Raw genomic sequence first — 26076 nt, 5'->3', positions numbered from 1 at the left:
GTATACAGCTTCAGTGATTATAATGGTAGTTTTGTTTTTTGAGAGTGCTTGAACTCGGGATAGATTAAAGTTAGTGATAATGTCACTTTCTATTGCCTATATAATTTATTCGCTGTTTGAAGAACTGTAGAAAGAAAACATTTTATAATTATCATTTTCTAATGTTTTTATTAAATTGTAATCACATTAAATACAAATTCAGTCCCATTAAACATGTTTTATTAGCCTACATGACACCCATGTCTGGTTCTTGCCTAAAAAGACAGGTTTATGATGTTTAATACATGTGGCTGCTTTTAGCCTTACCCTGGAGTTGGTTCACCCTCCGCCTATGTTCACCGCACACTTCTCCCTGCACATGGGATATCTGGTAAAGTTCACTTCACTTGGCAAAATGCATTGTTCGGAACACCATGCAACGTCATCAGTGTGGGGTATGATGACAATAATGTATGTATACACATCCATTATAACACATCCATGTATTAAGTCATTATTAATTGAAGGAATATAAATAATCATGTTTGAAAGCACTAAACTAGTGATAAATGTCTGTTGTGGTGTTTATTGTGAAAATAAACATAGTTTGCTTATATTTAGCTTTAATCATGATAGTTGCACTGTAACTGTCACATCTTGCACACTTTTACCGCAAACATCTGTGCACAAATCACACCAGAAACTAATTAATCTACAAATAAATCAATGCAATCTCATATATGTTTTACTGTGTTTATTTTAGTCAAACTTCTTGCAGTACTGGGGTGATATGCAATAAATGGTTGGTAAATTTCTCTCTGCCCTGTGAAGTGATGTAGTGTTCGCTTATTCCCTATGCATTTGCGGTGCCTTTTTAAACTGAATGCTTGCTCCCTTGGATTAGAATCTCACTTAACGACGAAATACCCTGTGAAGTCCAGTTCACATTTGTGGTCGATTTGAACATATCTTGTGTGTTGCTCGAAGATGCTTTGAAACTGGTTTGGTTTACGTTGGGAACTCTTTTTTTGAAAAATAGCACAAGGACTTTCCAAAAAGGTTATATTCGTAAACCACAATATTGCAGAATGGCAAAAAAAAAAAAAAAGTAAAAATTACTAGCCAAATTAGTCGTTGATGAAGGTCAGTAAAACTGTGATTTTTAACTGTGAACTGTGAACTATTTCACATTCAGTGTTTTTTGCTTGTTTCATATTTACAGTTTGCAAACAATTTTTGTTGTCAAAAATAGACAAATGTTGTGTCTAAAACGGAAGTTAAACAATATAAAACATTTTTTATAAAATGTTTGTGTAAGACCAGCGTGTGTCATTCATATGATATTGCTTAACTATAATTAAATTATATGTATTCCTATATTCTATATTTTTATATGCAAAAATGTATTAATCAGAATACACTGCTATTTTTGAGAAGCCATTAATGGAAAATGCCCACCAAATGATGTAGTTGCAACATTTACCTTCCATACATAATATGGGCTAAGTGCTGAAACTATTCAGCTAGAATAATACATCATGAGACATGTGATTTGAAGGACTAGTTTCTGTGTATTCTTGTAGAATTGTGATCTGTATTGTCCTTATTTTAGTTGTTTTACCATCAGAACTTGGGTTTCACCATTTACATTTGTACAGTGACACACTGACATGTGCTGGTTGTTGTTCTTTATGTAAGCTTTGCATGTTGTGGCCACTTTGCTTTATCAGAGCACCGCTGGTATCAGCAGGAAAGTTTCATGCTCACCTGATCTCACTTGACACACTTCGAGGGTTAGACTTCACTGAGTCTTTCAGTTTTCAGTCAGTCAGTCGCCGTGGTTGAAGGGAATCTAATTTAAACATTGAAACATTAAGCCAGCCTCTCCTGGCCGACTGGTCTCAAATGGCAGACATATGACTCCCATCATCACTCTCAAGGCAATCATAACCCCCTCTGGAGTCTATATATTTCAAATCTGTTGTCACTGTTTTGGTGCGTGTTTGTTGGTGTGCGCATTGCCCTTATACCAGGGAGGTAAAACGCTTCATTAGACCGTGCTATTGGAGAGTGATTGGTTCAGCTAAGAGTCGTTTGCAGTAGAGAGAAGGGCCCTGATCTGATCTCTTTTTTTTTGGGGGGGGGGGGTATTCAGTGTTTGCCCTTTACAAAGCCCAGTGTTTGATGTCTGTTGCATTTACAATATTGACCTGTAACTTGAATAGGAGTGAACTGCTGGAGATGCACAAATAAGCAGAAGAGCATTAAGGATTAAGAAAAAATATACTTGGGCGACGGTCACACATTTTGAGAATCACACCTTATGCTGGGAGCTGGGCTTAGTTGGTCAGCAGGGTTGGGCAAAATTTAGAAAATAAGAATCAATTCCCTTTTAATTCATTAGTTCAAATTTCAAATGATTTGGCCACTTCTCAGAGAAAGCTGAATTCAAAGGACAGGAAATTTATTGAATTACTATTCAAATAGATTTAACAGGATATGGCATTCTGGGACATTAAAGGGTTAGTTCACCCAAAAATGAAAATTAGGCTGTGTTTTACTCATCCCCGAGGCATCCTAGGTGTATATGACTTTCTTCTTTCAGACGAATCCAGTCGGAGTTATATTAAAAATTGTCCTGGCTATTCCAAGCTCTATCATTGCAGTCAGCGGGTGTTGCAGTGCTTCAGTCCAAAAGAAATGAAATAAAAAGCGCCCATCCATAAAAAAAGTGTCTCACATGGCTCTGGGTGGGTGAACAAAGGCCTCCTGTAGTGAATCGATGCGTTTTTGTAAGAAAAATAACCATCTTTAAAACGTAGTAAGAAGTGACGAACGCGGAAGCGCAGCGGAGAGATCAAAACAAAACAACGGATTTGTAAAGAAGAATGTCAGAGAATTTCGCCAAGAGGAGACCAAGAGTATATAAGCCAAGAGGAGAATATAAGCCAAGAGGAGACTGGTTTTCCTTTGCTAAAGTAAGGAAACTTTGCTTCCTTTAACAAACGTTGGTTTTCTCGAGACTCACCGGCGCATGCGCAACGCTGAGCTCATACATCCTCCCGGAAATGCTTCCGTGTACAACTGTTGGCGCAAGCTACATTAAAGTTATTATTAAGTTTTGAATATGGATATTTTTCTTACAAAAACGCATTAAAATTATTACAAAATTATAAATTTATTAGGGTTATATGAATTTCTTTGAATTTTAATTAATTTAAATTCTGGCTATGTAAATTTGCTAAAACCAGCTAGTCATCTTAGATTGGCTTAAGGTATTTTTTTCAGCAGAGATTCTAACAAGGCCTATTGACTATAGATTAAAGTTCACCCAAAAATGAAGATTCTGTCATCATTTAACCAGCAACACTTCCTTGGTCAAACAGCACCACCAGAAAAACCATGGTGGTCGATCAGCTTAGATATTTATTGGTGAGCAATATGGCTTTGCTGATCCACCAGCATCAAACCAGCCTGGAGTCTTATTCCAAGAGTCTGTAAAACTCACAATGTCCTACTCTGATATCAGGATTTTAGTTCTACATAATATATTACACAAGAAATTGAGATAAGGCCTTGAGAATCCTGCAATAATTACAATCCAGATACTGTTAAAGTACATGATCAGATCACTATTGACGACTGTTGACAAATGTTATATAGTGTTTTTTTTATATAAAACAAGCATTTTATGAATTTTACAGGAGGTGGATCTTCTAAAGAGGTGTGTCTTCGGGCTTCATTTGAGTTCTGAGAGGACCATTAAGGGGTATGGATGGAGAAATTTCTTACTCATTCCATTCATTCCTTTTGCTGAAAGAGGATTACATACAGTAGGCTTCCAAATCCTGCTCAACGATACCCTCACAGTACATCAAAAGAGCCTGAAAATCTGGGATTATTTCTGGGACAAAGGGAATGAGGTGATGGGACTAAAGTCCAGAAAGCAAATAGGGTTGGACTTTTATTATAAGTTAGGAAGGAAACATAATCTACTTATGTAAATGTCACAGTTAAAAGTGAAGTGTGTGATTTCTGTGCCACAATCTTCAGATGAAATTGAATTTCTCAAATATTGACCCATCCAATAAACACATAGTCCCACACCAAAATCAAACTTTTAGGAATCCACCTACGAATGTTGCCTCTGTTTTAACATATTGTGTGAAGCATGTCACAAAAAACACTTCACTTTTAATATCTTTAAAATAAGCTGAAAATGGGTGCTTATAGACAAAATGCTTATAGAAAAATGTCATATATTTTTCTCTCCGGAAAGAATAGGGAACAGCTCATTGTCTATTGCTCTGTTCATGCCTGACTGGATGGTAAAGATAATTTCAGAAGAACATACTGCGAGCTTCCTGATTGCTGAGTTAATTATGCAAACATGACTTGCTAGAGCTCTTAAGAGCAAACCCGCTACACTGCCATATCCTAATCGAATGTCTTTTCTCTTCTTCGTCTCTCCCTAATGAATTTGTGCTGTCTTTACGGACTGTACATTTTTCTTTGGAGGATATTGAGTCATCTCATTGGCAAGCCAGTTGCCCTATAGGCCCAGCGAAGTGTTGTCAAAATTGCGAGAATGACATAATAGTCTTGGAATCCTTATTTACAATAATAATGTTTAAAATTCATTATTGTGTGGTATTATTTCCAGCAAAATTGTTAATTTAAAACTATCAGAGTTTAAATACAGCTTTTTTGTTAAAAGTATATACAATTATACAAATATAATTATGGGACCATTTCATTATTTGTATCAATCCACTTGCCTTTATATCTGTTTCTACATTTGTTTGGACGTTCAGCAATGGATGTGAGTCCATGTTGACTTCTTTCAGTAGTTTACAATTTACTGTTTTTACGAGTGAGTCACTGAATCACTCATTCAACTGATTTGTTCAAAAATGCCGATTCATTCAGGAACAAAACAAGTGTATTTATTAATTAGTGAGTCACTGAATCATTCAACCGATTTGTTAAAAATGCTGATTCTTTCAGGAACAAAACAAGTGTATTTATTAATGAGTGAGTCACTTAATCATTCAACCGATTTGATCAAAAATGCTGATTCTTTCAGGAAGTGCATTTCTTACTGAGCGAGTCACTGAGTCATTAATTTATCCAATTCACTCAAAATTGCTGAATCAATCAGACAACTGTGACTTGTTGCTCACAGTTGCAGTGGTTCTGCTGTGCCTTGTTTGACAGTATTTTCTTTGGTGGAGCAAAAACAGACAAAGTAGCTGACAATACAGTGCATAAAATGTATTCATATATTTATAGCAGCATATGCTGCTATTTAACATAAAATTAGCTTTTTTGGAGAAGGAATTAACCTTTTTAAGTTAAGTAATCTGCTTGGTGGTCTCTTCACATTCACAGCTCTCGAGTCAACACCAGACAGAGCAAACATCCATATCTACTGTCTCTACTGACATCCCACTTTCACCCCCTCTGCTTCCCTTAGCCCCATCACTTTTCTTCTTCTCTCCTCTTCTCTCCTGTTCTCTCTAATGAATTTTTGATGCTGTACGTTTCTTTCCGGTGTGTTGGGCTCACATCCCAGTGTCGTGTGGAGACGGCCGCCCGGCTGTCATTTATTTTTATCCATCTCTTGGCAAGCGGGAAGCAGTCCCAGGGCGTGGCGCGGGGCTCTGATTGGCTCTCTGTTTCAGTGGGATTGCATGATGGCAAAGCCCCAGAGGGTAAAGCAGGAGCCATTTCTCTTTGGCATGCTTTAGTGAGGGATCACTGCGGGGAGATGTCATTGTTTTGGAGATGGTAAACGCCACCCTCAGAGAGAACGTGCATCTGTTCATGCTGGACCAGCCAAATCGGCTATAGATGCTTTTTCATCAGAGACTAGCTTGCAGACTGATTATGACGCTGTTCTTTTATGAGTCAATGATGTAAATAAAAACATGATGTTTATGAATTTTGAATTCATGATATTTGTCAAATGTGTGGTATATTTGTTACCCTGAAAAAAATATTTTAAATAATGATTAAGATATGCACACATTTATTCAAGGTGTAAGGAATTATGTTATTAATGATATGTTATTGCAATTTACTTAATGTTACACTGACAGTTATAGGGGCATTTTTTTAAATAGTGTAAAAGTTTTTTAAAAACCATATGAAACCAAAATGAACATTTTAAAATCATTTTTCTTTAGTTTTTCGTGGCTTTTTTTATTTTTATTATTGACTCTTACACTGTCCTTGTTTTCATTGGGTCCGTTGACCTAATTCATTCTCCTATGCCTTTGACTATTGTTATGCATATTACTGTCTTGTCATGGGTGCTGGATTTTTTTTTACATTTGTGAAACTTGCATTAAAAATGTGAAAAATCTCAAGACGCATTATGTTCCATTCCTCCATGTCTGGCTCATTTTGAATGCAAGAACATGTCCTGTATGAATGACCTCTTAAATGCAACACAACAGCCTTGATGTACTAAAAGCTTCTCTTTCAACTAAATTGCTAGCATGTAAAGCTGGAGCTCTGACCTCTTCATAGGTCAATATTCATCAAAATAGAAGTTTATTTGATGTTATAGGGAAATATACTAGAAATTGTAAAAAAAGAAAAAAAGTGGTTTAAACTAAACAATGGTCCAGTTCATTGTGATGCAAATAGCATTGAAGTTACATGAAAAAAGGTAATATTTAGCTAATTTTGAGATCATTTGAAGTTAATGAAGTAGAGGAAGAAGTTTTGACAGAAGTGTTCATGGATAAAAGAAATTAAAGCCATCCTTTCAGGTGCCATATGTGCAGAATCTTTTTAATTAGCTTCTACAATTACCTTGACCATTAATCTGTCTGAACCTTATTTAATACCCTAAAAGAAAACTTGTTTTTTCTTCGGTAGGCCACAGTAAAATTGTGTGGGCTGATGCTGTTCAGAATGTCATTTACTCTGTACAGCCTGAAACTCTGAAGAAATAACCCAGACTGACTTTTTATTAGTCAACAATCATGTTTTAATTAGTCACAAATTCTTAGTCCTGTTTTCTTTTGAGATAATATTGGATTTTGAGTCATAAAAGCAAGAGGTTCTGTCTTTTTTGTCTAATAATTTATTCAAAAACTAAAATTCAATTCATTGTTCATTCTAAGGCCTCATAACTAGAAAAAGTAATGTGACCAACATGCAGGGAAAAAAAACATAACAGCAAATTGTGATATATATAATACAACAACTAAAGATCTTCATGATTAAGTCGAGTATATTTAAATATCAGATTTATGACAGTTAATTCAGATTGTAAAATGTCATGTGGTGTGACTCCCCAGAGCATAATGATATTTATTAATAATTGATTATATAAAAATACTTTAAATATATAAAAAAGAAAAAAAAATGTTAAAAAAAAGTTTTACCTTTTTTTAAATAATAATTAATGTGTACAATGCAGTCACATGTATTCAACTTGTAAATTCTTTAAATTTAAACTTTTTTTTCAAAACCATATGAAACCAGCCTAAATATAAAGAGTACAGTTCTATAGCACATGTAGCACATATTTTCCTTTTTTTTTTTTAAATTGTGTATACTTTTATTTTTCACTGTCTAAAAACCATCATTACGGTAATGGAAAAGCCCATAAAGGTTTTTTTCTTCTTCTCTCGCTCTCTCTCTCTGAAGTGTGTATCAGTGTTCTCTCTGTGTGGCTGCTTGTCTAAAGTTTAACCTTTAGCATGTGGTTTCTGTTCCTTTCCATCTATTCATTTGAGCCGAACTGTGCAAGAATTTAATCTGGCAGTCTAGAGGTGTGTGGGCCCTGCAGGTTAAGATGCCTAATAACAGCTTTTTAGGGGCAGCAGATGTTCCTATAGTGGTTTTAATTGGGCCTCATGATGGCAACCCCACACCGCAGTGCCTTTGAACAGACAGATAGGGGGCACTCCTGATTAAAGGAGAAACCTGTTAATTGCTCGATTGTGTGACTTCAAGCACAGCACTTATGCATATTAAGCTGTCTTTGACAACACTGTATAATTGATAGCTAGTGACCTCCCAGGGGTGTTTGGATCAGATGCATTGCATCCAGCAAAAGCTTCTCGTAGTGCCCATTAAAGTGTGTTTTTTGTTGTTATTGTAGCATACAAAGGACATTCAGCTAACCTGAATATGAAAGTGTACACATTATATTTCTTTTGCATTCAAACTCCCAAAAAAGAGGTACCTCTAGAGAGGCTTTAGATCAAGGTAATTACTGCACCCCATATTGTTGCTAAAGCTGGCTTGTAACATAAGCAAATTATAAGTCGATCCACCGGTCTTTATGGTCGACATTTAACAGTGGGGGATTCGAATCGTACACCATTATGCTGTACTGTGAATACCAGCAAATCACAATAAACAATGCCTAGCCTCATTGTGGCAACACCCAAGCCTAATTAACGGAGTTCCATTGGGGAGACATTTGCATATGCAAATTTCATGACCATGTTAGCAAGCATTAGATGTGAGCAGCTTTGATGCTGATGTATCGACGGCTCTTTACAACTAAGGTTTTGTACATAGCAGAGCTAAATCAGCCAGCGACTCGTGCTTCTACTGGGCTTTATGTATTATCCAGGGAGAAGTGTTCAAAGGTCCGCTCTTTATTCTCTGTGTCTGAGGGAGACCAGTGCACCTCTCCACATTAATTAGAGTTTAATGCCAATCGATAGGTCTCAGGCCCTGAAGAAAAAAAATATTGATTTGTCGAAATGTCAAGATGAAACAGTTTTGCGCTAAAGGTGGGTGGAAGCTGGGCTGAATAGGGAGCATGGAGAGCTAAGGTTTGATGGTTTTTTTAGGGACATTGATCTGTCGGGAGGCCTTCATTTAAAACGCACATGACACTGTGCTAGCAGAAATCTGGAAACTGGCACCAACATATGTACACTCACACAACACTGTTGAGCTAAAACAGCAATTCTTACCAATTAGAATTTAGCTGAGGGGATAAAATCACAAATATACTTTTTGACCACCCTTCTAAGTTGAGAGTATAAGTTGTAAGTCTATTTATATAAATAGCATAAAAAAAAGAGAATAAGGTTTCTAAGGAAAAAGAAAAAGGTTTTCACTTTTGGGTTATAATTTGCATTTAGACTATGTCGCGGGGTGAATGAGAGCACAGACTCGGTACTGGTCGAAAGACCCCCGGAGGGTGATTTATTTGCCCACACACTGATCACACGTGCACTTGATGACTGGTGCTCGGTGCCCGTCTCACACTGGTGCTCGTGGGGTGAAGTGCCGTGGTGCAGATCCCTCTCCCTGGGTGCCTTCAGATTCTGTGAAATAAGGAGAACAATCGTTAATGCCGCCTGGAGCTCTGGGGTGCTCTCCCGCTGGTGTTCCCGCTGGCTTTTAAGGCCAGCGGGAACGAGCTCCAAGTGCGCCACTCATCGCGCACAGGTGTTGTGCGTCGGTGATCAGTGTAGGCCAGTTGCTCGGGCCGGGGAACCCACTTTTTGAGCAAGTTGACATGGTAGATTTGCTCCGTCCGCCAGCGGCCCGGTTGCCGCACCCGGTACGTCACCGGTTCCATCCGTTCCACTACGGTGTCAGGTCACCAGAAACTTGCACGCAGCTGTCGGGACCAGTACCACCACTCGATCGCCCGGCTGGAACTCCCGGGCCTGGGCGAGGCCGGTCGTACAGCCGTTGCTGGGCGCGCTGGGCGGTCACCAGATGTTCCTTCACCAGCGGCATAACCCGGTCTATCCTTTCCGTCTGCGGGTGGTAGACCGACGTCCTCAGTTGTTTGACCTTGAGGAGGTGACAGAGGTCCGCCATGACCCGGGACATGAAGGGGGTACCCTGGTCAGTCAGGATTTCCTTCGGGATCCCGACGTGGCTGGCCAGCAGAAACAGCTCGCGGGCAATGTTCTTGGCATTGGCCGCTCGCAGTGGAATGGCTTCCGGGTACCGGGTGGCATAGTCCAGGATGACCAGGATGTGCTCATGTCCCCAGGCAGACTTCGGCAGCGGCTTGTACCATCCTGCTGGGGCCCAGCGGACGTCCGTCCTGGTGCAGGAAACACCCCGCCATCCATGCCCGGGCTGTCGGAGCTGGGGGGTCCGTGGGCATTGGCTCATCCGCCCCGTCGGGGATCACCGGTCTGCTGCCTGGTGCACCTTCGAGCGGACGCCGCTCCATCACCCTGCGGGGCGCCAGGCCCGCTCTCTCCCCTGCCTCGCGGGCATTCGTTGCCACCGCCAGCTCGACCGCCTCTGCCAGGCTGTGGACATCCTGGGGGTTTCGCATACTGACCAGGCACCTCAGCGGGCGGGGCAGGGCCCGTAGCAGTCGGTCGATGAGTACTTTCTCAGCCACCTGATCCGGGGTCGGAGACCCCGCGAGAAGCCACAGGTGAGTCAATCGGGCTAGTTGCGCGGCTTGCGCTCTCCCTGGCTGCCGTTCATCATAGGTCCATTGATAGAACGGTTGCGCCGCCCCCATGGGCGATAGGCCCACCCGGGCTAGGATTTCGGCTTTGAGCTCGTCATACTGTTCGTTCCGGGGTGCCCTCAAGGCATAGTAGGCCCGCTGCGCTTCTCCGGTGAGGAAGGGGGCGATGCAGATGGCAGGTTAGGAGGCTGACACACCCTCCCTCTCGCTGTCCGTCGCTAGGTAGACCGGCCTGGGGCTCGCACACAGGTGTTGTGCGTCGGTGATCAGTGTGGCAGCGGCGTTTCCAGGGCGACGCTAATCTGGACTCGGGATACTCGCCACAACTAATAAACGTTAAATGACAGAATTTATGCCATCTGAGTTATCAGATTATTTTGATATATGATACATAACATTAATGTGATGTATAACATTTACTCTAAACTTTCAAGTCACTTTCAAATAAATTCAAATATATAAAGTGATAGTTTACTCAAATATGAAAAGTCATGGACTGAATGTGAGGATGGGGTTAATATAAAAATAATTCAAATAATATAAAAAAAATAGTAAATCTGATTAACAAAATAAATGTACAAAATGTAAACTATTTAATTGTCTTTATTTCTGCTGTTGCTAGTAATTTGTTTCTTTGTTCTTATTTTTGTAACGGGGCTGACAAGACGTGAGACATGTGGATCCATCTGCAGGCTTTATTAAAGAGACGTGGTAAACAGGCAGGGTCAAAACACTGGCAAACAGGTATATGGCGGGCAAAAAACAAGAATAGTCACAGGGCTAGCGTAGGTCACCGATAAGCAGACAGAATCACAGGGGCGAGACGAGAGGGAGAAATCCAAGAAAACAGGCAAAGATCAAAAAACCACAAAAACAGGCAAGGCAAAACAAGGAAAACACAGACTCGGAAAGGGGTACAGGCTAAACAATACTCAGCAGAGAAATGTGGTTAGAGTGGGTGTTATATAGTGAATGAGGTAATTAGAAACAGCTGTGTGCAATGAGTGCAATCAGGGCAGTGTGCAAATTGTGCAAAGAATGATGGTAAATGGAGTCCGGGGTGCTATGCAACAGTTTGTGTAGTGCGAGAGTCAATGTAATGGAAAGGGTGACATCTGGTGGTGAATAAACGGAAGTCCATGAACCGAATTCGTGACAATTTTATTACTGTTTATTTGTCTTTGGTAAGTTTGAGAACATTATTTACTTTAGTCAGGCCAGTATTAGTTATGCAGTGATACTGAATTTGGTATTGAGAATTGTTACATTTCAGTGGTATGTCTATTTAAAATGTTGGTACTGTATCTTATTTTCATCAAATGTATTTATGGTGTGATATTTATCTATAAATGTATATATCATGAAAATGAATCATGTGTTATAAGATTTTGCTTAAGCCCACCCCTGTTCTCTATATAACCTGAAAATGATGAATCTTCTTATCTGTACATGAACATACTTGAAATATTTCCCATTTGATTCATGAGGCTGCAGCACAAATCTGCTGAAAGTCTTGTTTCTCCAGACATTCATTATAAACGATCATGCAGAATTTGAGAAATGAAGTAGGAGCTGAGCCACAGATTCCTTCCCGGTAAGACTCACAGCACTGATGGTGCTCTCACTCTTTAGGACTGGTACGAGCAACCAAGGGGCCAGGGTTTGACTGGTTAACATGACCTTTTTAACCCCTGGTAGATGGTATAGCAGCACACTATTCTGACTTTTTTTTTTTTCAAATGACATGTATATTAGCAATATAGCTCCATCCTCATGGTCAAAAGCTCATACATGTCACATTACAGAAGTAAAATGAATCGGAAAGAGGGATTCAGACTTATTTTAAGGGGATAATTCGCCCAAAAAATGAAAATTCTGCCACCTTACTCAACCTCATGTCATTCTTCTTTTGTGTTCTGCAAAAGAAAGAAAGTCATATAGGTTTGGAATGGCATGAGGATGAGTAAATGACAAAATGTTTAAATGAACAATTCTTTTAATGGCAAAGTGCAGGCATGGAGACTACCAATGGCTGAGATGCCAATCAGAAAATTCAAGTTTGTGGGTAGCAGTAGAGAGATGAGCACATAGAAAGAGACATACTGTATGTCTGCGGTATCTAGGATCACGCTGTATCCCCCCATTCTCTTTAAAGGTGACATATCATGAAAAGCTGACTTTTCCAGGTTTTAAGTGCTATAATCAGGTCCCCAGTGCATCTACCAACCAAGGAAACGTGAAAAAGATTAACTCAGTAACTTTGTTTTGGGAAGCCTTTTCCTGCAAGCGGCTGAGAAAACTAGCGTGTCTGATTTCGCTCCCCTAGTGACGTTGCAAAGGGATCTCATTATAATATTACCGCCTCTTAATCTGTAAGTTTACACCCACGGTGCCGTCATTTGATTTTGCAAGCGACAACGGTGTACCAGCTCCAATGCCATGGCGGAAGTTTGAGCAAAACATGCTAACTGTTCTGTCTTTGGCTGCACAGACGAGCACAGAACACAGCCTCAGTGGAGACGAGAGCAGTGGATTTATTGATTTATTTACTGTATATTGCTGCTGCCACACAGATCTAAAATAAACATTCGATTTATTTCCCAGCTGTTTACCTTCACAGACAAAAAACCGACTGTTTTTGTAGCTCATGTGTGTTTTTAACGTAAACTTGTGTGTGAATGAGAACTTAGTTTAGTACTCACATGCTGTGACAGCCGCTTTCTGTCCGTGTGCGCTCAGAAAACCGTATATCAGAAGTTTAAACTAATATGGTTTAAAACACATGATTTCAGCGCGATAAACATGATAATCAGAACCATAACAGATGTTTTTAGCAGGTACAAGCTGTAATGGCGCAGCTCTATTCTGGAAAAAGGGGGCGGGGAGAAGCAGCTCATTTGCATTTAAAGAGACAGGCCCGAAAAACAGCGTGTTTCTGCTTCCACTCAAAAAAGGAATTTTGATATAATAAATGATCTGTGGAGTATTTTGAGCTGAAACTTCACAGACACATTCTGGGGACACCAGAGACTTATATTACATATTGTAAAAAGAGGCATAGCATGTCTCCTTTAAAGGCCTCGTACCCTGTGCTGTTAACTACAGACTGATACAGTATATTTTAATTTGATTTACATTTTAAAATATTGAATCAATTGTTTTCTGAAGTTTTAATAATTCATTTAATTTCCACAGCTTTTGATGATAAATTTGAATTAAAACATAGAACACAGCATCTGGAAAAACTAAAGCAGCAAATAAAATTTAATTTAGGGGAAAAAATTTAATGTATTTATTTTTATTTTATGATAATCAAAAAATAATGGTTTGATTAAACCACTAAAATGGAATCCAGAAAAATTTAAACCGAAAACACACATGTAAAGAGCCCTACATTTTCCACTGTGCAAAGATGCTGCTAAATAATATATGCTAATTATCAGAAGCACTAATTACAGTTAAATAATTCCTGCATGATAAGATAAAAAATGTCTAAAATAAAGTTCATTAGCCAGACCTATAAGCATAAGCTTTCATAATTGATGTTGCTGATAGATTGTCTATGACATTTTACATAGTTCAGCCTGTTTCTCTCTCAAAATGCGGTTTCACAACATTAGTACTGAGGATTTTATCAGCATACATGAGTGGATTTGTCATGAATATATAATAGTGATGAAATAAAGCCGTTTTAAATTCAATTCTTGGAGTTCTTGGCATGTCTGCTAACATTTATCAGGCAGCGCCTCGAGTGTGCATTAAAGAGATATCAAATACGGGAATCTCTATACCAGAAGCCACTGCTGTCGGTTGCATTCATGTTTTATCAGTATAGTTCTTTAATAAGATTTGCATTTAGAAGAAGCTGAGACGATGGATATATTTCTCAGGGTGGACTTATTTTAGAAAGTCAATTTTGATACAAGTGTATACAATATTGTGTTAGCTAAGAAAAAAGCTATTGAAGTGTTATTTCCTCTGTTATTGCCCAGGAAATAAGATACAGTTCAGTAAACACATTGACCTTTTGTGGCACGTTGTCAACGTATTTGGAGTAGGTTGTCCTGCCATTAAATAGCCCATTATAGTCTTCTCAACAAAATGTAAAGGAATAGTTCTTTCCATGTTTTGCAACACCACAAGGTGTTCTAGAGGAAAAAATAAGAATTCTAGATATAGATAAAAGTTGCTAGAATACTCACCTCACACACTGTTTTCTATTGTAGGTATTTTATTTGTCACCTGAACTGCATGCATCACTTACATCAGCGAGGGTCAGACAATCTTTCTAACAGTTTGACTTCAAATTTTGTATTGCGATGCATTTGCTAACAATCTTGCCAGTGCCCATTTTTACTTATTTTGCTTGGCGAGTGTTTATTTTGGACACACAACTTAAAATACAGATTCAGTTAATTTATTCATTAATTTATCATAATAATCATGTTTCTGAATTGATGTCTGAGAACATGACACTGAGTGGTCCTTGTCTAATGCTACTTTAGTTCTGTGTCAATGCAATGTAGCATCAGAGCAGTCTTAAACTTTGAAATTGTCATGAAAGGATATGCATTATTAAATCAAATTTTATAATGTATTATTTTTTTGTTTTATCATTTATATTTGCATTAGTTTCATGGTTCTATATTCTTAATTTTGTATCTAAAATAAAGATTAATTTCTTCTCATTTCTGTGATTGTACACATTTATTATTGAGCATTATTTCATTAACTGCATTTGATCAGAAATACGTTAAATAGTAATATTGTTGTGAAATAATATTTTTTCCCCCTGTTAATATGTTTTAAAATGTAATTATTCCTGTGATGCAAAGCTGAAGCTGTTTGAGCCCAAAGTTTAAAATGGTAGTGTAATTTCTGTGTAAATGCATGTTTGCCTTCTCTGTGCAGCACTGAACACTTTTTTAATGTACCTTTAGTGGTATACAGTATATGTGGTTTAAAAATAGAAGGCAAAATTCTGTTTCTAGTTTAATCTGTATGCAGCTTCTCCCATTAAACTGCCAGCTTACACTTACATTTTTCAAATACTTTAGTTACTTTAGTCTCTTCCTTCCCGTTTCCTTATCCTGTATCCATTATCTGATTGTGCCTCTAATGGGTGCTCTTAGTGGAGTCAAAGCACCAAATCCAATCTATCACAGTAAAGTCTAAGCGCTAAGCCCTATGTCTAGCTATTGCTCTGTTGTCTGGAATAGGTGATTAACTGAAAAATGTTGGATGCCCTCTGCTCAAATAAACGACATCATATTAAATATTTAACAGGACTAAAATTAGATGCCCACCACTCTATCCATTAGGAACAGAGTTTCAGCATTTGAGACCAAATATAGAAAGGAAAAGATTGCTTGCTGTTCACTGGAATGATGATCTGTTTTTCTTAAATCTCTGTGTAGGCTTCAAACTACACTACTGTTAAAAAGTTTGGGGTCAATAAGTTTTTGTTTGTTTGTTTGTTTTTAAAGAAATTAATACTTCTTCCACAAGGATTCAATTCATCAAAGACTTCAAATAAATGCTGTTCTTTTGATCTTTCTATTCATCAAAGAGTCTTGAAAAAAAGTGTATCATGGTTTCCACAAAAAAAATAATAATAATAAAATAAGCAGAACAACTGTTTCCAACATGAATGATAATAGTAAATGTTTCTTGAGCATCAAAACAGCATATTAGAATGATTTCTGAAGGATCATGTGACACTGAAGACTGGAGTAATGGCTGCTGAAAATTCAGCTTTGTCATCGCAGGAATAAATTATATTTTAAAATATATTAACCAGAAAACAGTTAATTGTATTTCGCAATATTACTTACTTTACTTTATATTCAATCAAATTAATGCAGCCTTGATGAGCATAAAAGGCTTCTTTCAGAAATATGAAAATACTCTGAAAATACCATTTAAAAAGAAATCCAATTACCAGTTTTTCCACCTAAATTTGCTGCTTTAGCAAAGCAAATCTAAGTGGATGTTCTATTCTCACTGGTCTTGATGCAGTAGGAGCTGATGGTTTATGTATGTTAGCGTCTGCCTCTCAGCATTGGCTATAGCAGAGACGACTGGCTATATCTCCGCTAGCACTCCCTATGAGTACAAGCGTTTTCCATCCAGCGGTTTCGTCTGCACTCAATAATCATGGTTTGTTTGATGGGCATAGCCCAAACCATAATTCAGTATTTACTCAAAAGCATTTGATAAAGCCTTATGAGTGCCATTAATTTTGATACTCCTCGCTTTTAAACAGAGACAGATCGGTGTCTTAGGGAAAATTAGCATTTAAATGACTTGTGACCTGCAGTCTCCAGTCAACTCACTACGAAAACTTCTCAGCCATGAGAAATCCTGCTCTCTCCTTTATTTGATCTGTAGCTCAGAGTTATTTTCTGTGTGTGGGTGTGGGTAAATTCATCCATTTATCTACACAGGTAGATTTTCTTGTGTTTTTTCTCTTGTTGTCTCAGGGGAATCTCAGGTCAGCAGGGCAGATGAAGTTGTGCTGATGTTTTTATTGCAGTCTCATATCTGAGTTTAGGTTCTGTGATGCTATTACTGGGATATTTTAAACCGTTTTCTGCCCTAGATTTAATAAACCTGCCTCAAAAGAAGTATAATCTAAATAATCTACCTTTTTAATACCTTTTTTATTGCTTGCATGAAGGAGCTTCAAAAAGCTTGAGAATATTACCATTCATGAAATATAGATAAATAAAACACCGTTATGTGCTGCTCTGGATGATGTGGAAAGTTCTGTGTCTCATATGACAGATGACGACAAATTGAGTCTATTCTTACCATTAAAGAAATCCTTTTTAATCTTTAAATCTAAGACTGAGATAGTTTAGGTTCTCTATTGGCATCTGTGGTTCTACAAAAACCTTTAAAATCCATGAAACCTTTATACCACACAAAAGGTTCTTTATAGTGAAAAAAATCACACTGTGAAAAAAATATTATTTTAAAAACTGTTCACTGAAAGGTTTATTTGGCAACCTAAAATTGTTCCGTCTATGTCATCACTGCAAGAACCCCCTTTTGGACCCTTTATTTTAAAGACTGTAGTCCTAATGCAATAATTTTCAATGGTTCCATAACGACCTTCTGGGTTAGTCTCCTATTGAATAATTAGATCTCTTGGCAGAGGTTTCAGTTAGCGCAGTTGGCATCCCACAGCTTGCAAATCAATCCAGTAAGCCCAGGCAGGCATCACTGGCTTCCTCAGTCGCCGTCTGCTTTCAAATGGCTTCTATTTTAATGTTTCTCTTCTCTTTGTTCTCTTACAGTGGGGAAGACTTCCCTGATCACACGCTTCATGTACGACAGCTTTGACAACACGTATCAGGTAGGCAGCTGGCGGGCCGCTTGACGTCCTTGTCATTCTGTCACTCTCCTTATTGTGCAGCATTCTTTAGAAAATATAATGGGCTGAGTTCAGTCTTTCATTTGTGAAGATTCAATTCTTCCAAATTCATTATAAATGTTCAACATGATTGTGTGGTTATTGAATCACAAACACATTTGCAAAATTTGATTATTCATCCTATATTCACCTCCAAACTCATCTGAATCAGCAGCAGCAGAGATGAATGTACATATATGGTCAGTTTCATTATCACACTGCATATGATACTGTGTAGCGAAACTCTTGGTAAATGGGAATCCAGATTTTCAGTGAAAGCACACACTGCAGGTTGTTATAGACTGTTGTTGAATTGTTGAATAATGTGGGGGTGGAAAGCATGCTGTTTGAAACATCTCAAGGGAAGTATTGTCTATATGAGCTTCATATTTTTTTTAATTAAACCTGTGAGAGAGCTGGTATATGGTTAAAGAATCCACCTCATGTGAGATGTGTTTTGTCCCCCAAGACGATTTTAAAGTCATCATGAAAATTCACAATTCGTTCATGTACTGTATATGTAATGTTTCATCACAATGTTACAACTCAATCTTCCCGTGAAAACAACCAACGTATGCCACCATTCTACAATAGACTGCACCTCGCATTCATTTTGAGTATAACATCAACATCTTAAAATCCAACCAACAACTGATGGATAGAATCAAGCCCCCACCCTACTTTTTTTTTTTTTACTCTGCCTGCATTTCTGCAAAACTAGTCAAGTCACCTTTATTTGTATAGCGCTTTATACAATACTGGTTGTGTGAAAGCAGCTTTACAGTGTCAAACAGGAAAATAATGACTCTTTGTTGTTGTCAATAATGCAAGAAGACAACAACAGAGTATTTTTTTCCAGCTAAAGTCAGTTCAGTGATGATTCAGTGATGTCATTATCCAGTTCAGCTCTCTTCCAATAGTGTCTGTGCCACTGATCTATAATAGAGAACTGGATTGCTCATGACATCATAAAAGTGAAGCCGCCGCACCACCATATTGGTATTCCCTAGTATTCCCATACACTCTATAGGAAATCATACGATTTTAAAGGGGTCATATGATGCGATTTCAATTTTTCCTTTCTCTTTGGAGTGTTACAAGCTCTTGGTGCATAAAGAAGATCTGAATGATTTCGTTAACAGCATTCATTTTTTAGCAGTTCATGATTTAAACGTCGGTTAAATTAATATTTAATTAAACACATTAGGCTACTCCTGGAAACTGTAATGCTAAAATTCCACAGAATTTCCGCAATCTTGAGGAGTCTGAAATAGATATAGCTCCCTCAGGACATAAAATAATACACACATCATAACGTATTCAAAGACATAACACTGACATTCAGGGATAATGTAAGTACACAAGTGCTGCCGCCATGTCGTGAAGGCACTGTGTGCTTCGTTGTGAAACACTGCCTCTTGTGGCTTTCCAAAAGAGGACGATATCCGCTTCGTCATGCCTGGAGCTAATCTGTGCTGGTCGCTGAGGAAATACATCAACTTTGCGCTGTCAATCACTGGATCGGCTTTCACCGTTGACGAAGCGGGTTCCAGCCCGGGGTCGTCACATGTGGTTGCCGCAAGCCTCCTTCGTCAAATCCACCTTCGTCAAAATGCTCCAAAAGAGGACATAATGCTTCTATAAAGTGGGGCAGTTCTAACTTTGAAAGGACAGTCTGGTGCTTCTGACTCTCAGCCTGTAAGTACGTTTTTTTTTATATTTAAAGAATTTGCCACTGATGATTCAAACGCGAGTTTGAGCAGTGTAGAGTAGGGCTTGTTGTTTGTCATTTCTCCGATCACAAATGCAGACATGGTTTTATGTTTACGTGGCGCAATACGCAACGCAAAGTGTAAAAACACAGTATAAGTCATTATAATCAGTAATTATGTCCCCACTGGATGCAACAAATGCCTCGTTTGTGTCCCCAAATAAGCAAGCCAAAGTCAACAGCGCCAAGGAATCCAAATTCCATCTGTGACATAATGGAGAAAAAAAAAACAGTTATCCTCTGGCCAAACACATAAAGACAGCTCTTAATGAAGCTGAGATTCCAGAATCTTGTTTCAGACCTCCATTAATGACTGTGGCCATGCAATTATATTTATTGCTTGAGGAGGTTCATTGATAGCAATTGAATTTGACTTAAACCAAACAGTTTCTTGTGTCATCTGCATATGAATAAAATATACTGCCTCATCAGTGTCACCTTTGAGAAGTAAAAGGCTTCTTAATGAGCTGTTACTCTCTACAGTTACACTAGATTCGTCAAAATGCTCCAAAAGAGGACATAATGCTTCTATAAAGTGGGGCAGTTCTAACTTTGAAAGGACAGTCTGGTGCTTCTGACTCTCAGCCTGTAAGTACGTTTTTTTTTATATTTAAAGAATTTGCCACTGATGATTCAAACGCGAGTTTGAGCAGTGTAGAGTAGGGCTTGTTGTTTGTCATTTCTCCGATCACAAATGCAGACATGGTTTTATGTTTACGTGGCGCAATACGCAACGCAAAGTGTAAAAACACAGTATAAGTCATTATAATCAGTAATTATGTCCCCACTGGATGCAACAAATGCCTCGTTTGTAATGGGTTTTATTGGTTTTGTCTCGTCGCACCAGGACACATGGAAACACAGTATGGTAAGGGGCGTAACATTTCCGTCACACGCTTGAGGTATTCAGCCAATCACAACACACTGGATAGCTGGCCAATCAGAGCACACCTCGCTTTTCAGAACGATGAGCTTTGTAAAAATCGACGCGTTTCAGATAGGCGGGGCATAGAGGAGAAACAATAATGTACATTATGTGGAAAATAATGTGTTTCTTTAACCTTAAAACACATAAACACATTGCATTACACCAAATACACAAAATAATGTTCTTTTTAGCAGCATCATATGACCTCTTTAATGAGAAAACATCACCCAACGTTTTTATATCTTAAGTATCCTTGTACATTCTTACAATGCAAACCTCCTGAGCATGCAAATGGTTATTTGTTTAATGTCGGGAATTTCCCCTGTGTATTAAAAAGTTACGTGTCCTATACATTACCGTAGCGAATATCAGATGAACATGATGAACATCAGACTGAGAAATCCACAACATATGCAAATGACAAAGTGCTCATGAAATCTGAATAAAGATTTATGCTTTGTATGTATTCACCTTGTACGTTCACGGTTTATGTAATTATGTTGTTTTTTTATTCGTACAGTACGGTAACTGCAAATGTTTTTCTAACAATGATTTCGTTAACAGCATTCATTTTTAGCAGTTAATGATTTAAACGTTGGTTACATTAATAGCTAAACACATTAGGCTACTCCTGGATACTGTAATGCTAAAATGCCATAGAATTTGCGCAATCTTGAGGAGTCTGAAATAGATATAGCTCCCTCAGGACATAAAATAATAGTTCTCTTCAAATAGTGTCTATGGAATCAAGTCGACAATATTGCCAAAAATTAAGTGTCCCCAAATAAGAAAGCCAAAGTCAACAGCGCCAAGGAATCCAAACTCCATCTGTGACAGAAATGGAGAAGAAGAAAAAAACAGTTCTCCTCTGGCCAAACACATAAAAGTATGAGTGCAGGAAAATCAAAGAAAAACAATCATTGTAGTTTTAAAGGACAGTTTGTGATAGTTTTATTATTTTCTGTGTATCTTTAATTGCTTTTCCCTAATATTCAAGAATATTGCCGGATTAATTTAGCCAGAAATTTTCTAATTCAGCTGTGTCCTGCTAGACATTTAAACTGCCCTGCACTATAATACACTATAAAAAGTGTCAAAAATAGTCAAATGTTTCTGTGTACTTTCAAAACCATATTTTCAGTTGTGATGAAGAGACTGCAGTCTTCCATCACTTCACATCATTTTATTGCCCTCAGACTGTTTTTATGTGATATTTTATTTAGGGTTTGCTCTTTTATTTCCTGTTTTAGCAGAGTGGACTTGGCATTCATGGGAACAGACACATCATTTTAGCTATGAATGGAAATATTTGTGCAAGTGTATGTTTTGTTTTATGCAACCTATTAATTTTTTAGCAGTTCATGATTTAAACGTCGGTTAAATTAATAATTAATTAAACATTAGGCTACTCCTGGAAACTGTAATGCTAAAATTCCACAGAATTTCCGCAATCTTGAGGAGTCTGAAATAGATATAGCTCCCTCAGGACATAAAATAATACACACATCATAACGTATTCAAAGACATAACACTGACATTCAGGGATAATGTAAGTACACAAGTCAGCAAAATATATAACACTGTTCTAGTGGTTTTTGGATATTTTAATAAAAAAATCGTACATATTGTGCCTTTTAAGTGTCCCCAAATAAGCAAGCCAAAGTCAACAGCGCCAAGGAATCCAAATTCCATCTGTGACATAATGGAGAAAAAAAAAAAACAGTTATCCTCTGGCCAAACACATAAAGACAGCTCTTAATGAAGCTGAGATTCCAGAATCTTGTTTCAGACCTCCATTAATGACTGTGGCCATGCAATTATATTTATTGCTTGAGGAGGTTCATTGATAGCAATTTAATTTGACTTAAACCAAACAGTTTCTTGTCATCTGCATATGAATAAAATATACTGCCTCATCAGTGTCACCTTTGAGAAGTAAAAGGCTTCTTAATGAGCTGTTACTCTCTACAGTTACACTAGAGAGAGGAAGGGATACCAGCTCTTTTCTAATTTACATATTCTTGAATAAGCTCAAATCAAGCTGCTTCTCAACATTGAGATTGATCTTAAGATGTCTAGCAGTGGGATTTCATGATAGCATATGCCAGAAGAGTACAGATTGTGTCAAAGCAGCTTTACAGTGTTAAACAGAAAATAGTGTGTCAATAATGCAAAAATGAATAAATAAATAACAAATTCAATTCTGCTGTAGAGCAGCTCTAAAAAGAGGACAATAGTAAACAGTCAATTTTTCAGTCAGTTCATTGTTGATTCAGTGATATCACCGTCCAGCTCAGTTCTGTTCTCTTCAAATAGTGTCTATGGAATCAAGTCGACAATATTGCCAAAAATTAAGTGTCCCCAAATAAGAAAGCCAAAGTCAACAGCGCCAAGGAATCCAAATTCCATCTGTGACATAATGGAGAAAAAAAAAAAACAGTTATCCTCTGGCCAAACACATAAAGACAGCTCTTAATGAAGTCAAACTTTCCAACTTTATCGTCTAGTTGATTTGAGTACAGATAGAGTGGGGGGTTAGAAACAGAGCAATGAATTTAGAAGAGTATTAAGCAAATGAAAAGGAAGAGCAGAGACTGACTGCCTGTCAGATGTTCAGCTTGACTTGCTGAGCTTGTGGTTGTTTTGCTGTGATGGCCGTTTGGCTGTAGATAGAGTGAGATTTGGACATGCTACTAGAGGTCCAATGGGAGAGCTGTGCTGCGCCACTTGACTGAGCTGCCACTCAACACAGGGCACTGGAGTTGTGACTGTTTTCTGCTCTGCTCAACCAGTGAAGACACTGAAGCTCTGGTTCAAAAACTAGTGAGCTGCCTCTGTAGACAGCATCATAGACAGCACACTCTTGACATGAAGTCTACTCCAAAAAGTAAGCAACTATCTCTTAATATATCTTGTTTTGTCCAAATTCTATGGCAGCATTACATGTGTCTTTTATAGAGAATGCAGTCTCATAATGCATTTTGACAAGCTTGTATGAAAAAAAAAATGTTGATCATAATAATTTCTCACTGGAACATTATTAAAAAAACACAAAATTATTAAAAAAAAATTATTTCACCTTAGGGAAGCGCTATATTTAATTTTTGGCAGGAATGAAAATGAGGCTGTGAGGAATAGAAGTACAGTGCGTTCAGTGGATTGTTCTGTTGTTTAACAACATACTGATTGTTCAATTGATAATGTCTTTCTGAAAAAAAAGTAGACAAAGAATTTCAGTAGACAAATTCCATGAAAGTTTTGAAAGTTGTGAAAATTACATGATCTAGGACCTTTATTCAGTGCATGCCATTGTAAGGACTATAAGTCTATCCCTCACAGTCTTGTTGTCAACTGTGTTAAATTTAATATAAAGTCTACCTTAATTAAAGTTTATGTATCACATTCAAAATCTGTCATTGAGACTCCATTTCAGTTAGAATGCATTGTAGGCAACAAGGCAGCACACTAGGATTTGGAAAAGGACCAGAGTGAGAAAATTAAAGACAAAACACTCCTGTGGTATTCTTTTTTCCCCCCTCTCATCACCATATTTTGTCCCAACTATATTTTCAATAATACCATAGACTATATTCACAACAACAACAACAACAAAGCTATTTTTGTAACATTTTTTCTTTCCATTAAGATAATTTATTCAAACAAAACTCTGCTGTGAAGGTTTATCTTTAAATATATATAAAGTTGTCATATAATTGTTGTCATATAAAGTCAGTAATATTAGTCTCACAAACTTAGAATTTTTGTAATGCCTTTAAAAAGGACAAATAATGCAGTATAAGTTCTTAGTTCATTTTGAGTTGGATATGACTGAAAGTAATTACAGGTGCATCTCAATAAATTAGAATGTCGTGGAAAAGCTATCAGCTAATCAACTCAAAACACCTGCAAAGGTTTCCTGAGCCTTCAAAATGGTCTCTCAGTTTGGTTCACAAGGCTACACAATCATGGGGAAGACTGCTGATCTGACAGTTGTCCAGAAGACAATCATTGACACCCTCCACAAGGAGGGTAAGCCAAAAACATTCATTGCCAAAGAAGCTGGCTGTTCACAGAGTGCTGTATCCAAGCATGTTAACGGAAAGTTGAGTGGAAGGAAAAAGTGTCAAAGAAAAAGATGTACAACCAACTGAGAGAACCGCAGCCTTATGAGGATTGTCAAGCAAAATCGATTCAAGAATTTGAGTGAACTTCACAAGGAATGATTCACTAAAAATGTTTTTTTATTGGTCTTATGAAGTTTTCTAATTTGTTGAGATAGTGAATTGGTGGGTTTTTGTTAAATGTGAGCCAAAATCATCACAAATAAAAGAACCAAAGACTTAAACTACTTCAGTCTGTGTGCATTGCATTTATTTAATACACGAGTTTCACAATTTGATTTGAAATACTGAAATAAATGAACTTTTCCATGACATTCTAATTTATTGAGATGCACCTGTATTTGTAAGTAAGTCAAGTGTAATTTCAAACAACCCTCTAATGGATTTATTAAATCATTCAAACTGATAACTTGTGATTTATTTTGTCTGATTCAATAAAAAGAACCAATTCATAAGAGTCATTCTTTAGTGCAGTGTTTCCCAACCGGGGTGCCGTGGCTACATTTTTAAACATATTTTTAAATTGCTAAAATGTTCAAAAAATTTCTGATGTCGCCAATAATTAGAGATGCACCGAAATTCCAGCTGCCGATAATAAGTTCACCACTCAGGTTTCACTTTCACGTGGTGTGACGCTCTGCGTATTATCCTCCTCTATGCGTGTGCGCTCCGCTCAGCCGTGAGCGCTCCACTCATATACTATTCATGCTCATCGGAACAGCAAAGTCCACTCAGGACTCAAAATCGAGCCCACAGGAAACATCTATGTAGTACAGTATTGTTTCTGTTTGCAATAGCCCTACTGTGCTGTAACATGGTGTGGTAGATCATATATTTACCATACATGGGCAACTCTGGTAACGCTTTCATTCATTGATCTGCTAACCGCTATGTTATCCGCACGTGTTCTGATAATAATAGCTTTCTAAGACTAATCATTATTTGAATAATTGGTTAAAAAAAAAAACTAAATCTCTTAATATCCCTACTGTTAGACCTACCTGAAAAACTAAAAAGCAATTTATTTCATTTGTAGGCCTATCGTTATTTTTTATTTGTGCTATCATTAGTAATTTCTTTATTTGTTCTTATTTTATTGCTGACTGCTTACTTGCCATTTTTTATTCAATTTAAAGATTGAAATCAAGCTACCTCGTGCTACTGCAACAAAATTACCCCACTGTAAAATCAAAAATACACTGAGTGAGCAAAAATTTGTGAGAGAGCTAGTTATAATGATAATTCAACAATGTTTACATATGAATAAAAGTTATTCATTAACATCTGCCATATAAATTGGTCTCTTCGTTAGAAATTAGCCTACTGATTGCCACCATTGATGGACAAAAACATTTATTAATATTAAAAATATCTGTATGACATGATATTCTGCAGTTCTTCCCTGCTGTACTGAATATCTATACTTTTCAA

General features: G+C 37.6%; 1 protein-coding gene across 1 annotated transcript in view; it reads left to right on the top strand.

Moving 5' to 3' along the window:
- Window positions 1-26076, top strand: part of LOC107552273 (ras-related protein Rab-6B) — an 87733-nt gene that overhangs the window by 20722 nt on the left and 40935 nt on the right. The window contains exon 2 of the mRNA XM_016234135.1: window positions 17710-17768. Coding sequence (XP_016089621.1) covers window positions 17710-17768 — 59 coding nt within the window. The remainder of the gene's footprint in view (window positions 1-17709; window positions 17769-26076) is intronic.

This window comes from Sinocyclocheilus grahami, unplaced genomic scaffold (assembly GCF_001515645.1).
Source record: "Sinocyclocheilus grahami isolate Dianchi unplaced genomic scaffold, SAMN03320097.WGS_v1.1 scaffold444.1, whole genome shotgun sequence".
In the NCBI taxonomy this organism is placed as follows: domain Eukaryota; kingdom Metazoa; phylum Chordata; class Actinopteri; order Cypriniformes; family Cyprinidae; genus Sinocyclocheilus; species Sinocyclocheilus grahami.
This window is presented reverse-complemented; position numbering and strand designations above follow the sequence as displayed.